At 40.0% G+C, this 18,211-nt stretch overlaps 1 protein-coding gene across 13 annotated transcripts in view; it reads right to left on the reverse strand.

The window, feature by feature from the left end:
- The window catches only part of ARHGEF9 (Cdc42 guanine nucleotide exchange factor 9), a 442,967-nt gene that overhangs the window by 65,418 nt on the left and 359,338 nt on the right, over positions 1–18,211 (reverse strand). For all 13 annotated transcript variants that reach the window (XM_073228002.1, XM_073228001.1, XM_073228005.1 and 10 more), the window contains one exon: positions 3,049–3,281. In XM_073228002.1, coding sequence (XP_073084103.1) covers positions 3,049–3,281 — 233 coding nt within the window. The remainder of the gene's footprint in view (positions 1–3,048; positions 3,282–18,211) is intronic.

Below are 18,211 nucleotides of genomic sequence, written 5' to 3' on the forward strand. Positions count from 1 at the left end.
GTAAATAAGTACCTGTTTTGGGGGCCCATTTTATGTCTCTCATGCCATTCCTCTCTCTGATTTGAGTGCATCAGGAAAATTCCTGAAGCCACTTTCTGGGAGGTAAAGCATACAGCTGTACTGTCCACTTAGTCACACTTAATTAAAATCAAGTAAAATTAAAATTTTAGTTCTTCAGTTGCACCAGCTACATTTCTCAGTATTCAATAGTCATCTGTGGCCAGTGGCTACTATATTGAACAGCACAGATATAGAATATTCACATCACTATAGAATGTTCTATTGGAGAGCACTGACATGAGAATGCTTATCACCTCTGCCTAACCCCATGTATTGCTCAATCATCACTGCCACTGTGCCATACTATAAGTCAACCTTTGCCAATTTTATCTGGCTGCCTTTCTCACAATGGTTAAAAGGGGGATGTTCCCATTTCTGCCCCACTAGTTTTAGGGGTCAGTGAGAGAAGTGATTAGCTCTGATCCAGTCTAAGTCCTGCTCAAAGTCCCCAGGCTTCCAGATGAGGTCTACATATACTCCTCTGATGAGGAGATTGACTGAACCAAGACTGTCTTGTTCCAGACATGTTAGTTAAACTCTCTCTTATGCAAAGTTTTCCTTCTTCTCAGCTCAAGGCAGGTTGGGGTCACTTTTCTGTAAGCAAAGGTATTATTCTTCATTTATCACTGTCCATCTATTTGATCTCCCTCAGAGGTTACTCTGAGTGCTTGTACTTCAGACCTACCTACTTGACTAAACCTGCAAGCTAGCAGCTGCTTCTAATTGCCTTCAAATTCAAGCTACTCTGACATGCAGCACAGGAGCTGTCACCTTGATATAGCTTCCTGAGGCCTGCCAAAAAGGGTGGCCCATGGCCTGGAGGTAGTGCTGAGCCCAACAAGACAACATAAAGGACAGGGATTGATATAGCTTACCACTGCCTCAGCCACTCTATCAGTACTCTGAAGCTCAAGGTGTGGAAGTAGAGGGGACCAGGGACCCAGAGAGCAAGAAGGTCTTCAGAGAGGGGTTCCAGTCACAGGGTAAAGGAGTATAAAGAATTGCTTGAAAATGGCCTTTCTAGGGCTCTCAAACACAATTATGTAATATATAATTTACCTAGTTAATATCATCAGTCCACAGGTATGATTTTTACAGCCTCCTGCTAGGTTCATGGGATAGAGATTCAGGTGTGGGAGATAAAGTGTTACACAAAAACATTTGAGAACCACTCCTTGAATATCCTGGTTTTAAAACCATTGGTCTGAAAGATGCTCCACTGAAATTTAGGTATAATAGTGGCTGCTTCTGGTCACTTAGCACCATTAAGTATAACTGTGGAGGCCATTTAGGTTCATGATATTATGGGCTGGCAGAACTGGAGGAGGCCTTCCAGACTCATTAGTACAATGGTTCACAAACCTTCCTGGGCATGACAGTTACCGAGAGGGCTCTTTGAAAAGCTAGATTCCCAGACCACTGTCCATACTTTGTGTCTCTGCTTTGCCACAGAGACTTGCCCTTTGTTGTTTTCCCTTTCTGGACCTCAGTCTTTCCACCCATCAAATGAAGAAATCTGACTAGAAGATGATCCTTTAAGGTCCTTTCCATTTCAAGAGCCATAAATATTTTCCATTTTTATTATAAAAATATCTTAATGTTAGTGTGGATTCTCCAGTGTCCTACTTGCTCTCACAAGAAACTGTATCCTTGAAAACTTGGGACTTAGTTCTGGCAATGGTCTGTATTAAATATTTTCAGATTTGGAGATTTAGTCACCTCCAAATTTCATGTCAAATGAGAACCCCCACAATCCCCCAGCTAGTAGGAAGATTGAGGAAGGAGGCAGCAAAGTCCTTCTTTGCAAGGTCCTTCTCTATCTGCCTCCTTCACAGTCAACAGAGCAGGATAGGCAGAGCTACTACTGCTGTTATTCAGAAAAAGGGAGAGTCCAGTGCCACATTTGGATTTAAATCTGAAATCTGTCCAGGGGTCCAAAACCAATGAAGCACATTACCCATGACTTGCTAAAGATCAACAGCAACTTAAAATGAAACCATGGATTAGCCTAGAAAATTAACATAAACAAAAACAACTGGTCCACACCTATGGCTTTATGCAACTAGGTCTGGAAGTCAATTCCAAGAAAACAAGGCAATGGAACCAAATGAAAATGGGAAGCAGGCCTATTGAGAATCAAGCAGAAAGCTAAGGGAAATTGGGCAAAGGCCTTCTTCTTGGAGGACTCAGTCATGAAGAGAGCTGAGAGCTGGATCAAGTCTAAGGTCAGGAATTTAATATCAAGTAAAGGCAAGCTGGAAACAGGCTAAAGGCTCTAGGTTACCAAGTAAAGCATGTAAAAGAGTAGGGGATGGTTCACTGCAGACCATCCCCAACATATACAACATATACCTTACTGGTAGTGGTTAGGGGTATATTTCCATTCAGAGAGAGATAAACTCCTTGGTCTTCTTTTGGTTGGTTTTCTTGAAAATACTGAAAAACTTTGGAAAAAACCTCAGGGGAAGTCTCAAGTCTATTTTGCTCCAGTCATGCTCTGGATCTAAGGGGAAGATACAGTTGGGATGAGGCTGAGAAGGGAGGAAAGGATTAAAGAAGACCAGGGATGTAGACTTGCAGAAGAAACTTAAGGTCAGTACAAGTTGGGCAACCTGTTGTCAGGATACTTAAATTTATCAAGCAGAGTAGAATAAACAGTTAAACAGTTATTCTATCTCAATTGATTCACTTGGCTGAACTCCGGACTAAGGACCAAGCTCTAAGCTCCCTGAAGAAGGAGTCTAAGTTGTACAATAATGATGATGCATTCAAGTTTTGTGTCTATACAAACAACTTTATAAGCAACTCTCACAAATATTCCCTCACCTTACATTAACAAACTTGTGAGGTAAAGAAGAATATATCATCATCCCATTTTGCAGACAAGGTAACAGAAGCTAAAAAATGGAAAAAGGACATACATTCTCAATAAGGACCAACATGCAGAGGATGTTCTCTCCCTCACTCTTATCTCCCTCAATCCCTTACCTATGGTCCTGGGCAGTATACTTGAGGAGCTCAGCCAGTTGTAAGGGATACTTGCAGATCTTCTGCACTGGAGTCAAAAGGAAACCATCAATAGCAATGTCAATCATCTGCTGCAAGAGGCGACAGGCCTCAAAGAAGTGCTGGTAGCGGCTGTCCTTCATCAGTTTGGAGAGCTCCATGCAGGCGTCCAGATGGTTGTTACAATACTCAGAGTATATCCAGAATCCATCTTGCTGTGAGCAGAGGAAAAACAGAGAGAAAGGGAAAGGCTACGGAGGACTCCAAGTTTTGGAGAACTGGAATATCATACCCTGTTCTAATATAAGTATATTAAAGTGATAACATTAATATTTCCTAAATTGATTCATAATTTAATAATGAAAATAGGAATTATTTGGGAACTAGACAAACTCATTGTAAAAATTCATACAGAAAAATTAAATAAGTAGGAATAATAAAGAAATTCTATAAAGGAAGGGTAATGAGGGGAGACCAGACCTGACAATAGTAAAACACACTGTGGCAGTAAAGCTCTGGCACTTGCTCATAAAAAGAGATAGGTAAGAGGTTCTATTTCTGGCAATAGAAAACCAAGTTGTTTTAGACAGATCCTAGAACTGAGAAAAGCTAGAGAAGCTGGAAAAATATAACAAATTTATTTATTTGTAGGACTCATTCCATCCAGAGTTTCAAATTGTCTCCAAATTGTCTTACCAAAATACACCTTGGAGTATTTAGGGGTAAAGAGGCCATGACACATGCAAATTAAACACAAATGGCTGAGGAAAAAATATGAGTGCATGTATGTGTGTATATATAAATATGCATTTAGAGAGGAGGAGAGAGCAAGAAGAGAGAGGGAGAACACATTCAAATGATAAAACAAAAGCAGTGAAATGTTAATAAGAGATGAACCTAGGTAAATAGTATATGGGTGTTCTTGGTATTAGTCTTATTTTTCAACTTTTCTGTAAGTTTGAAATTATTTCCAAGTTTAAAAAAATCTGCAAGTTTTATCATACATTGTTCAGCACTCATTCAGAAGCAATATAATGTGTAAGAATATAAAACATGAACAAACCTATGAGAAATAATAGTTAATAGAAACTGATAGACAAAAAAATCAATATGAAGTTAAAAAAACATGGACTTAAAAAACTATCTTAAAATAACTAAATAGGTAAGCCATACAGATAAAAAAAATTAGAAAAACATATACTGAAGAATCTCCATACCATTTTCCATAGTAATTGCACCAATTTGCAATACTACCAGTTGTGTGTGAGGGTCCCCTTTTCTCTACATACTCGCCAACATTTGTTTGTCTTTTGGATAGTGGCCATTCTGACTGGTGTGAGGTGATACCTCATTGTGGTTTTGATTTGCATATCCCTGGTGATTAGTGATGAGGAACATCTTTCCATGTGCCTGTTGGGCATCTGTATTTCTTTTTTGGAAAAGTCTGTTTAGGTACTCTGCTTATTTTTTTTTTATTTTGGTATCATTAATCTACAATTACAGAAAGAACATTATGTTTACTAGGTTCCCCCCTTCACCAAGTCCCCAACACATACCTCTTCACAGTCACTGTCCATCTGCGTAGCAATATGCTGTAAAATCACTACTTGCCTTCTCTGTGTTGGACAGCCCTCCCCGTGCCCCCCACGCACTATACATACTAATCATAAAGCCCTCTTTCCTTTTTCCGGCCCTGATCCCTCCCTTCCCACCCATCGTCCCCAGTTCCTTTCCCTTTGGTAACTATTAGTCCATTCTTAGGTTCTGTGAGTCTGCTGCTGTTTTGTTCCTTCAGTTTTCCTTTGTTCTTATACTTCACATATGAGTGAAATCATTTGGTACTTGTCCTTCTCCGCTTGGCTTATTTCACTGAGCATAATACCTTCTAGCACCATCCATGTTGTTGAGAATGGTAGGATCTGTTTTTTTCTTATGGCTGTGTAATATTCCATTGTGTATATGTACCACAACGTCTTTATCCATTCATCTACTGATGGACATTTAGGTTGCTTCCATATCTTGGCTATTGTAAATAGTGCAGCGATAAACATAGGGGTGCATCTGTCTTTTTCAAACTGGAGTGCTGCATTCTTAGGGTAAATTCCTAGAAGTGGAATTCCTGGGTCAAATGGTATTTCTATTTTGAGCATTCTGAGGAATCTCAATACTGCTTTCCACAATGGTTGAACTAGTTTACATTCCCACCAGCAGTGTAGGAGGGTTCCCCTTTCTCCACAACCTCACCAACATTTGTTGTTGTCTTTTCGATGATGGTGATCTTACTGGTGTGAGGTGATATCTCATTGTGGTTTTAATTTGCATTTCTCTGATGATTAGCGATGTGGAGCATCTTTTCATGTGCCTGTTGGCCATCTGGATTTCTTCTTTAGAGAAATTCTATTAAGAGAACTGTCTATTCAGCTCCTCTGCCCATTTTTTAATTGGATTATTTGCTTTTTGTTTGTTGAGGTGTGTGAGCTCTTTATATATTTTGGATGTCAATCCTTTATTGGATCTGTCATTTATGAATATATTCTCCCATCCTGTAGGATACCTTTTTGTTCTATTGATGGTGTCCTTTGCTGTACAGAAGCTCTTTCGCTTGATATAGTCCCACTTGTTCATTCTTGCCTTTGTTTCCCTTGCCCGGGGAGATATGTTCATGAAGAAGTCACTCATGTTTATGTCCATGAGACCTTTGCCTATGTTTTCTTCTAAGAGTTTTATGGTTTCATGACTTACATTCAGGTCTTTGATCCATTTCAAATTTACTTTTGTGTATTGTGTTAGACAGTGATCCAGTTTCATTCTCTTAACATGTAGCTGTCCAGTTTTGCCAGCACCATGGTTGAAGAGACTGTCATTTCCCCATTGTATGTCCATGGCTCCTTTATCAAATATTAATTGGCCACATATGTTTGGGTTAATGTCTGGAGTCTCTATTCTTTTTCACTGGTCTGTGGCTCTGTTCTTGTGCCAGTACCAAATTATCTTGATTACTGTGGCTTTGTATTAGAGCTTGAAGTTGGGGAGCGAGATCCCCCCAATTTAATTCTTCCTTCTCAGGAATGCGTTGGCTATTTGGGGTCTTTGACAGTTCCATATGAATTTTTGAACTATTTGTTCCAGTTCATTGAAGAATGCTGTTGGTAATTTGATTGGAATTACATCGAATCTGTATAATGCTTTGGGCAGGATGGCCATTTTGATGATATTAATTCTTCTTAGCCAGGAGCATGGGATGAATTTCCATTTGTTAGTGCCCTCTTTAATTTCTCTTAAGAGTGTCTTGCAGTTCTCAGGGTATAGGTCTTTCACTTCCTTGATTAGGTTTATTCCTAGGTATTTTATTCTTTTTGATGCTATTGTGAATGGAATTGTTTTCCTGATGTCTCTTTCTATTAGTTCATTGTTAGTGTATAGGAAAGCTACAGATTTCTCTGTGTTAATTTTGTATCCTGCAACTTTGCTGAATTCCGATATCAGTTCTAGTAGTTTTGCAGTGGAGTCAGGGTTTTTTATGTACAATATCATGGCATCTGCAAATAGTGACAGTTTGACTTCATCTTTACCAATCGGGATTCCTTGTATTTATTTGTTTTGTCTAATTGCCATGGCTAGGACCTCCAGTACTGTTTAATAACAGTGGGGAGAGTGGGCATCCCTGTCTTGTTCCCGATCGCAGAGGAAAAGCTTTTAGCCTCTCGCTGTTCAGTATGATGTTAGCTGTGGGTTTATCATATATGGCCTTTATTATGTTGAGGTACTTGCCCTCTATGCCCATTTTGTTGAGAGTTTTTGTCATGAATGGATGTTGAATTTTGTCGAATGCTTTTTCAGCATCTATGGAGATGATCATGTGGTTTTTGTCCTTCTTTCTGTTGATGTGGTGGATGATGTTGATGGATTTTCGAATGTTGTAAAATCCTTGCATCCCTGGGATGAATCCCACTTGGTCATGGTGTATGATCCTCTTGATGTATTTTTGAATTCAGTTTGCTAATATTTTGTTGAGTACTTTTTCATCTACATTCATCAGGGATATTGGTCTGCAGTTTCCTTTTTGGGTGGGGTCTTTGCCTGGTTTTGGTATTAGGGTGATGTTGGCTTCATAGAATGAGTTTGGGTGTATTTCCTCCTCTTCTATTTTTTGGAAGACTTTAAGGAGAATGGATATTATGTCTTCTCTGTATGTCTGATAAAATTCCCAGGTAAATCCATCTGGCCCGGGGGTTTTGTTCTTGGGTAGTTTTTTGATTACCTATTCAATTTCATTGCTGGTAATTGGTCTGTTTAGATCTTCTGTTTCTTTCTGGGTCAGTCTTGGAAGGTTGTATTTTTCGAAGAAGTTGTACATTTCTCCTAGGTTTTCCAGCTTCTTAGCATATAGATTTTCATAGTATTCTCTAATAATTCTTTGTATTTCTGTGGGGTCCGTCGTGATTTTTCCTTCCTCATTTCTAATTCTGTTGATGTGTGTTGACTCTCTTTTTCTCTTATTAAGTCTGGCTAGAGGCTTATCTATTTTGTTTATTTTTTTGAAGAATCAGCTCTTGGTTGCATTGATTTTTTCTATTGTTTTATTCTTCTCAATTTTATTTTTTTCTTCTCTGATCTTTATTGTGTCCCTCCGTCTGCTGACCTTAGGCCTCATTTGTTCTTCTTTTTCTAATTTCGATAATTGTGACATTACACTATTCATTTGGGATTGTTCTTCCTTCTTTAAATATGCCTGGATTGCTATATACTTTCCTCTTAAGCGTGCTTTTGCTGCATCCCACAGAAGTTGGGGCTTTGTGTTATTGTTGTCATTTGTTTCCATATATTGCTGGATCTCCATTTTAATTTGGTCATTGATCCATTGATTATTTAGGAGCACGTTGTTAAGCCTCCATAAGTTTATCAGCCTTATTGCTTTCTTTGTACAATTTATTTCTAGTTTTATACCTTTGTGGCCTGAAAAGTTGTATGGTAGGATTTCAATCTTTTGGAATTTACTGAGTCTCTTTTTGTGGCTTAGTATGTCGTCTATTCTGGAGAATGTTCCATGTGCACTTGAGAAGAATGTGTATCCTGTTGCTTCTGGATGTAGAGTTCTATAGATGTCTATTATTTCCATCTGTTCTAGCTTGTTCAGTGCCTCTGTGTCCTTACTTATTTTCTGTCTGGTGGATCTGTCCTTTGGGGTGAGTGATGTGTTAAAGTCTCCCAAAGTGAATGCGTTGCATTCTATTTCCTCCTTTAATTCTGTTAGTATTTGTTTGACATATATTGGTGCTCCTGTATTGGGTGCATATATGATTATAATGGTTATATCCTGTTGTTGAATTGAGCCCTTTATCATTATGTAATGTCCTTCATTATTTCTTGTTACTTTCTTTATTTTGAAGTCTATTTTGTGTCGTACTAGTATTGCAACACCTGCTTTTTCCTCTCTGTTGTTTCCATGAAATATCTTTCTTCAACCCTTGACTTTTAATTTGTGCATGTCTTTGGGTTTGAGGTGAGTCTCTTGTAAGCAGCATATAGATGGGTCTTGCTTTTTTATCCACTCTATTACTCTGTGTCTTTTGATTGGTGCATCAGTACATTTACTGTTAGTGATTATTGAAAGATATGTACTTATTGCCATTGCAGGCTTTAGATTTGTGGTTACCAAAGGTTCAAGGTTAGCTTGTTTACTACCTTACTGTCTGACCTCACTTGCTTATTGAGCTGTTATAAACACAGTCTGAGGATTATTTCTTTCCCTTCTTTTTCCTCCTCCTCCATTCTTTATATGTTGGGTGTTTTGTTTTGTGCTCTTTTTAGGAGTACTCCCATCTACAGCAGTCTCTCTAAGATACCCTGTAGTGGTGGTTTGTGGGAGGCAAATTCCCTCAACTTTTGCTTGTCTGGGAATTCTTTAATCCCTCCTTCATATTTAAATGATAATCGTGCTGGATATGGTATCCTTAGTTCTAGCCCTTCTGTTTCATTGCATTCAATGTATCATGCCATTCTCTTCTGGCCTGTAAGGTTTCTATTGAGAAGTCTGATGATAGCCTGATGGGTTTTCCTTTGTAGGTGACCTTTTTACTCTATCTGGCTGCCTTTAATACTCTGTCCCTGTCCTTGATCTTTGCCATTTTAATTATTATGTGTCTTGGTGTTGACCTCTTTGGATCCCATCTTTCGGGTGTTCTGTGTGCCTCCGTAGTCTGAGCAACTATTTCCTCCCCCACTTTGGGGAAGTTCTCAGCAATCATTTCTTCAAAGATACTTTCTATCCGTTTTTCTCTCTCTTCTTCCTCTGGTTCCCCTATAATGCGGATATTGTCCCTTTCGCATTGGTCACACAGTTCTCTTAATATTGTTTCATTCCTGGAGATCCTTTAATCTCTTTCTGCATTAGCTTCTATGCATTCCTGTTCTCTGGTTTCTATTCCATCAATGGCCTCTTGCATCCTATCCATTCTGCTTATAAATCCTTCCAGAGTTTGTTTCACTTCTGTAATCTCCCTTCAGACATCTGTGATCTCCCTCCGGATGTCTGTAATCTCCCTCCAGACTTCATCCCTTAGCTCTTGCATATTTCTCTGCAGCTCTGTCAGCATGTTTATGATTTTTATTTTGAATTCTTTTTCAGGGAGACTGGTTAGGTCTGCCTCTGCAGATCCTTTCTCAGGTGTAACTATCTTGGACTGGACCAGATTTTTTTTGCCTTTTCATGGTGATTGCAGTGGCTGTAGGCAGGTTGTGGGTGTGGCAGCTGGGAGAAGAAAGTCCTTTCCTGCTTGCTGGATGCCTTGCCCTTCTTCGCTGCCTGTGATGGCTACCTGCAGTCCTGGAGCAGCCACTGGGTTAATCTCCTAAGCTGCTGTGAGTGGCCACCGGGTTAATCTCCTAAGCTGCTGTGGGCAGGGTGTCTGTCAGAGCAGCGTGGAGCCCTGCAGGGAGTGGCAGGCATGCCAGGTGCACTCCTCCATGCTAATGGTGACCCTGCTGGGCAGCTGTGTAGCAGCAGTGGCCTTTGGGTCTGGCCTGGGAGGCTGTGTGTTGGGCTGGGATTCCGGTCGGCTCCTGGGAGTGTGCCTGCTCCCTCTGGCTCCGCTGCTTGTGTGCACAGGGCTTTTCCATGCAGGCTTCTACTGGGCTCTGGCTTCATTGCTGCCGGCGTGCACGAGCTGCACCCGGGCTGTTCGGTCATGCCACTGTGGGCTAGCACAAGCCTGTCCCGTGGGTCATGGATCTGCTCTCAGTTCTTTCCAGTGCTTCCACCCCCAGTGCGCATTCCCACTCTCCTGCTACTGGGTCCATGTGTTGGGGTCCACGGCAGTTGGAGGAATGAATGGCAGGCTGCCTAGTCTTGTGAGAGGCTTCAGAGCTGCACTGACTCCGTTTAGGGTGCCTAAGTTTCCCCGGTATTCCCAGCTGCCGGTACAACTTCGTCCAGCTATGGAGTCCCTGTCTCTTTAAGACTTGCAGAAAGCACTTGCTTTTCTTTTGTCTCAGGGGTGCTGGTTGCAAAGACCTGCCCACAGGTTTTGCTTTTCCATTTCTCTAATATCCAGCACCCCGTGCACCTTGTGTCTGCATTCTGTGTGCTCCACATACATATATCGTAAGTGGAAAAGAAATTAGAGAACAGGGATACAAAGAAGCTGAGGCACAGACAGAAAAAATGATCTCTAGGAATGAAAGAATATTAACAGAACTGTGCAACCAATCAAAATGGAACAATATTCCTATTATAGGGGTAAGACGAGAAGAAGAGAGAGAGAAAGGGATAGAAGGTGTCTTTGAGGAGGTAATTGCTGAGAATTTCCTCAATTTGGGGAAGAAAATAGTCTCTCAGGCCATAGAAGTGCACAGATCTCCCAACACAAGGGATCCAAGGAAGAAAACACCAAGACATATAATAATTAAAATAGCAAAGATCAAGGATAAAGACAGACTATTAAAAGCAGACAGAGAGAAAAAAGATCACATACAAAGGAAAACCCATCAGGCTATCATCAAACTTATCAACAGAAACCTTGTAGGCCAGAGGGAATGGCATGATATATTTAATGCAATGAAGCAGATGGGCCTCAAACCAAGAATACTCTACCCGGAAAGATTATCATTTAAATTTGAAGGAGGGATTAAACACTTTCCAGCAAAAGTTGAGAGAATTTACCTCCTATAAACTGTGTATAGTGTATTACCTCTACAGTGTATTTTGGAGGTACTGCTATAGATGGAAGTGTTCTTAAGGATAAATACCTGTCACCAGAGAAAATGAAACCACAGTAAGGAAAGTAGAACAATTAGTTATTAAGCACATGCAAAATTAAATGAACTGTCCTGAAAGTCAGTCAAGGGATAGACAAAGATTAAAGAATATGTTACCTAACATATTAGGAGAGGAGGAGGAAAAAAAAGAAGGGAGAAAAAAATGAATCACCAGACTGTGTTTATAAGAGCATAATAAGTGACGTAACGTAGACTGCTGGACAGTAAAGAAGCTGCCACTGAACCTTTGGTAACCACAAATCCAAAGCCTGCAATGACAATAAGTACATATCTGTTGATAATCACCCTAAATGTAAATGGACTGAATGCACCAATCAAAGGCATAGAATTACAGAATGGATAAAAAAGTAAGACCCATCTATATGCTGCCTACAAGCGACTCACTTCAAACCCAAAGATATACACAGCCTAAAAGTGAAGGAACGGAAAAAGACAATTCATGCAAACAATAGGGAGAAAAAAGCAGATGTTGCAGTACTTGTAATCAGATGAAATACACTTCAAAAAAAGAAAGTCATAAGAGACAAAGAAGACATTACATAATGATAAAGGGGTCAGTCTAACAAGAGTATACAGCCATTATAAATCTATGCACCCAAGGCAGGAGCACCTACATATGTGAAACAAATACTAACAGAATTAAAGGGGAAAATAAAATGCATTCACTCTAGGAGACGTTGACACTCCACTCACTCCAAAGGACAGATCAACCAGAGAGAAAATAAGTAAGGAGACAGAGGCATTGAACAACACATTAGAACAGATGGACCTAACAGACATCTTCAGAAGTCCCCACCCAAAAGCAGCAGGATACATATTCTTCTCAAGTGCACATGGCACACTTTCAAGAATAGATCATGTAATAGGCCACAAAAACAGCCTCAATAAATTCAAAAAGATTGGAACTGTACCAATCAGCTTCTCAGACCACAAAGATATGAAACTAGAAATAAATCCACAAAAAAACCCCCAAAAATCCCACAAACACATGGAGGCTTAACAACATGCTCCTAAATAACCAATGGATCAATGAACAAATAAAAACAGATATCAATCAATATATGAAGACAAATGACAACAATAATTCAGCATCACAAAAATGTGCAGGACACAGCGAAGGCTGTGCTAAGAGAGAAGTATACTGCAATAAGGCCTACCTCAGAAAAGAAGAACAATCCCATATGAACAGTCTAAACTCACAATAAACAAAACTAGAAAAGAAGAACAAATGAGGCCCAAAGTCAGTAGAAGGAGGGACATAATAAAGATTAGTGCAGAAATAAATAAAATTGAGAAGAATAAAACAATAGAAAGAATCAATGAAAGCAGGAACTGGTTCTTTGAGAAAATAAACAAAATAGATAAACCCCTAGCCAGACATATCAAGAAAAAAAAGAGTCTACACACATAAACAGAATCAGAAAGGAGAAAGGGAAAATCTCTATGGATACCATAGAAATACAAAGAATTATTAGAGAATATTATGAAAAATCATATGCTAATAAACTGAATAACCTAGAAGAAATGGACAACTTTCTTCTAGAAAAATACAACCACCCAAGGCTGACCCAGGGAGAAAGAATATATAAACAGACTAATTACCAGCAATGAAATTGAATTGGTAATCAAAAAACTAACTAAGAACAAAACCCCTGGACCAGATGGCTGGCTTCACTGCTGAATTTTATCAAACATTTACTGAAGACCTAATACCCATCCTCCTTAAAGTTTTCTGAAAAAGTAGAAGAGGAGCGACTCCTTCCAACCTCAGAGTATGAGGCCAGCATCACTCTAATACCAAAAATCAGGCAAAGACACCATAGAAAAAGAAAATTATAGAACAATATCCATGATGAACATAGATGCAAAAATACTCAAGAAAATATTAGCAAACAAACTTCAAAAATACATAAAAAAGATCATCCATCATGACCAAGTAGGATTTATTCCAGCGATGCAAGGATGGTACAATATTAGAATATGCATCAACATCATCCACCACATCAACAAAAAGAAAGACAAAAACCACATGATCATCTCCATAGATGCCAAAAAAGCATTTGACAAAATTTAACATCCATTCATGATAAAAACTCTCAACAAAATGTTTATAGAGGGCAAAAACCTCAACATAATAAAGGCCATATATGACAAACCCACAGCCAATATTATACTTAGCAGTGAGAAGCTGAAAGCTTTTCCTTTAAGATTGGGAACAAGACAACGATGCTCACTTCCCCACGTTTATTCAACATATTACTGGAGTTCCTAGCCACAGCAATCAGACAACACAAAGAAATAATTGTGTCGATAAGGATGAAGTTAAACTCTCAGTGTTTGCAGATGACATGATATTGTACACAAGAGACCCTAAAGAATCCACTCCAAATCTACTAGAACTAATATATGAATTTGGTAAAATTACAGGATATAAAATTAATACACAGACATCTGTTACATTCCTACACACTAAAAATGAACTAGCAGAAAGAGAAATCAAGAAAACAATTCCATTCACAATTGCATCAAAAAGAATAAAATACCTAGGAATAAACCTAAACAAGGAAGTGAAAGACCTACAACCTGAAAACGACAACACACTCATGAGAGAAATTAAAGAAGGTACCAAGAAATGGAAATACATCTGATGCTCATGGATTGGAAGAATTAATATTTACAAAATGACCATCCTCCTAAAGCAATCTATAGATTCAATGCAATCCCTATCAAAATACCAATGGCAGTCTTCAACAAACTAGAGCAAATAGATCTAAAATTCATATGGAATCACAAAAGACCCTGAGTAGCCAAAGCAATACTGAGAAGGAAGAATAATGCAGGGGGAATTATGCTCCCAGACTTTAAGCTCTACTACAAAGCCATAGTAATCAAGAAAATTTAGTACTGGCACAAGAACAGACACATAGAACAATGGGACAGACTAGAGAGCCCAGATGTAATCCCAAGCATATACGGTCTATTAATATATGATAAAGGAGCTATGGACATACAATGGGGAAATAACAGCCTCTTCAACAACTGGTGTTGGCAAAACTTGACAGTTACATGGAAGAGAATGAAATTGGATTATTGCCTAACTCCATACACAAAAGTAAACTTGAAATGGATCAAAGACCTTAATAAAAGTCATGAAACCATAAAACTCTTAGAAGACAACATTGGCAAAAATCTCCTGAATATAAACATGAGCAACTTTTTCATGAACACATCTCCTCGGACAAGGGAAACAAAAGCAAAAATGAACAAAGGGGACTACACCAAGCTAAAAAGCTTCTATACAGCAAAGGACACCATCAGCAGAACAAAAAGGCATCCTACAGTTTGGGAGAATATATTTGTAAATGACATATCCAAAAAGGGGTTAACATCCAAAATATATAAAGTATTCATATGTCTCAACAACCAAAAAGCAAATAACCCAATTAAAAATTGGGCAGAGCATATGAACAGACAATTCTCCAAAGAAGAAATTCAGATGGCCAACAGGCACTTGAAAAGATGCTCCACATCGATAATCATCATGGAAATGCAAATTAAAACCACAATCACAGAGGAGCCAAGAGGGTGGCATGAGTAGGGCAGTGGAAATCTCCTCCAAAAACCATATATATTTTTGAAAATACAACAAACACAACTATTCCTAAGAGACCAGTGGATACAGTACAACAGCCAGGCTACATCTACATCTGAGAGAACTCAGCACCTCAGGAAGGGGGAAAGATACAAGCCATGGCCTGGGAGGAACCAACTGCTCCCCCAACCCAGCTCCCCAGAGGGAGGAAAGGAGTGGGAATGGGGAGGGAGTGGAAGCCCAGGACTGCTAAATAACCAGCTCTAGTAATCCACACCAGGAGCGCAGAAAAAAATTGCATGGTGTGCTGGATATTAGAGAAACAGAAAAGTAAAATCTGTGAGTGGGTCCTTGCAGCTGGCTCCTCTGGGACAAAAGAAAAACGAGTGTTTTCTGAAAGTCTTAAGAGGACAGCAGCCTCACAGCTGGATGGAAGCAGCCTGGCACACTCAGCCCAGCAGCTGGGAATCCTGAGGAGCTTCGGGCGCTGCAGCCCCCTGGGTGGCAACACACCCCTGAAGCCCCTCATGGCGATAGGCAGGCTGCCAGTCATTCCCCCGGCCGGCATGGCCTGCCACAGTGGCCAAGCAGCCGGAGAGTGGCCATGTGCGTCCGCGGTGGCCAAGAAGCTGGAGAGAGGGTAGGCATACCCACAGGGGTGGCGGAACAGCCAGATAGCAACTGCATGCACCCATGGAGGCGGAACACCTGGAGAGAGGCTGTGCCAGCCCACAGAGGCAGAGTAGCGGGACAGCAGCCATGCCCACAGCAACCACCCAGAATCACCTAATGGTGCGCAGCCATCCGGGACAGTCCCAGAGGCTGACGCTGACATGCAGCTACCTGGCACAGGCAGAGGAAACAGGGGCAAGGCACCGAGGAGCACCATTCTTGCAGGAAAGCACACCCGGTGCACCTGCCACTCCCGGAAGAGCTCTGGGCTACCCTGATGGTGACCTTACTCACAGCAGCTTAGGGGATTAATCCAGAGGCTGCTCCAGGTGTGCAGGTAACTGAAACAGGCAGCAGAGAACGGCAAGGTGACCAACAAGCAAGAAAGGACTTTGTTCTCCCAGCTGACACACACGGTACCTGCCTACAGCTACCTTTAATGCCACGAAAAGGCAGAAGAATTTGGTCTAGTCCAGAATTACCCAGATAACACCTGAGAGAGGGCCTGGGGAGAAAGACTTAAACAATCTTCCTGAAAAAGAACTCAAAATAAAGGTCATAACCATGCTGATGGAGCTGCACAGAAATATGCAAGAATTAAAGGATCAAGTTGGGAGGGAGAATTCAGAAATAAAACAATCTCTGGAAGGACTTACGAGGAGACTGGATGAGGTGCAAGAGCCCATTAATGAAACAGAAATCAGAGAACAGGAACACAGAGAAGCTGGAGCAGAGAAAGGTAAAAGGATCTCCAGGAATGAAAGAATATTAAGAGAACTGTGTGACCAATCCAAATGGAACAATATTCACATTATAGGAGTACCAGAAGAAGGGAAGAGAGAAAAAGGGATAGAAAATGTCTTGGAAAAAATAATTGCTGAAAAATTCCCCAAACTGTGGGAGGAAATAGTCTCTCAGAAAATGGAAGCCCACAGAACTCCCAACACAGGGTACCCAAGCAGGACAACACCAAGACATATAATAATTAAAATGGCAAAGATCAATGACAATGACAGAGTATTAAAGGCAGCCAGAGAGAGAAAAAAGGTCACCTACAAAGGAAAACCCATAAGGCTACCACCAGGCTTCACAATAGAAACCTTACAGGCCAGAAGAGAATGGCACGATATATTTAATGCAATGAAACAGAAGGGCCTTGAACCAAGGATACTGTATCCAGCACGATTATCATTTAAATATGAAGGAGGGATTAGACAATTCCCAGACAAGCAAAAGTTGGGGGAATGTGCCTCACACAAACTACCTCTACAGGATATTTTAAAAGGACTGCTCTAGATGGAAGTACTCCTAAGACTAAGTAGATGTCACCAGTGAAAATAAAATCACAGCAAAGAAAGCACACCAACCAAGTACTAAGTAAAGGCAAAAAATAAAATCAACTACTTACTAAAGCAGTCAAAGGAAACACAAAAGAGTACAGAATAAAACACCTAACATATAAAGAATGGAGGAGGAGGAATAAGAAGGGAGAGAAATAAAGAATCATCAGACTGTGTTTATAATGGCTTAATAAGACAGTTAAGTTAGATGGTTGGATAGTAAAGAAGCTACCCTTGAACCTTTTGTAACCACAGATCCAAAGCCTGCAATGGCAATAAGTACATATCTTTCAATAATCACCCTAAATGTAAATGGACAGAATGCACCAATCAAAAGACACAGAGTAAAGGAATAGATAAAAAAGCAAGACCCATCTATATGCTGCTTCCAAGAGATACACCTCAGACCCAAAGACAAACACAGACTAAAAGTCAAGGGATGGAAAAAGACATTTCATGCAAACAATAGGGAGGAAAAAGAAGGTGTTATACTACTTTTATCAGACAAAATAGAATTCAAAACAAAGAAAGTAACAAGAGATAAAGAAGGACATTACATAATGATAAAGGGGTCAGTCTACCAAGAGGATATAACCATTATAAATACATATGGACCCAATACAGGAGCACCAACATATATGAAACAAATACTAACAGAATTAAAGGAGGAAATAGAATGCAGTGCATTCGTTCTAGGAGACTTCAACACACCACTCACTTCAAACAACAGATCCACCAGACAGAAAATAAGTAAGGACACAGAGGCACTGAACAACACACAGAACAGATGGACCTAATAGACATCTACAGAACTCTACACCCAAAAGCACCAGGACACACATTCTCCTCAAGTGCACATGGAAGATTTTCCAGAAGACGCCACATACTAGGCCACAAGAAGACCCTCAGTAAAGTCAGAAAGATTGAGATCCTACTAACCAACTTCTCAGACCACAAAGGCATAAAACTAGAAATAAATTGTGCAAAGAAAACAAAAAGGCTCACAAACGCATAGAGGCTTAACAACATGCTCCTAAATAATCAATGGATCAATCACCAAATTAAAATAGAGATCAAGCAATATATGGAGACAAATGACAACAACAGCACAAAGCCCCAACTTCTGTGGGACACAGTGAAGGCAGTTCTAAGAGGAAAGTACATAGAAATCCAGGCCTATTTAAAGAAGGAAGAACAATCCCAAATGAATAGTCTAAAGTCACAATTATTGAAACTGGGAAAAGAAGAACAAATGAGGCCCAAA

Source organism: Manis javanica, chromosome X (genome assembly GCF_040802235.1).
Source record: "Manis javanica isolate MJ-LG chromosome X, MJ_LKY, whole genome shotgun sequence".
Taxonomy (NCBI): Eukaryota; Metazoa; Chordata; class Mammalia; order Pholidota; family Manidae; genus Manis; species Manis javanica.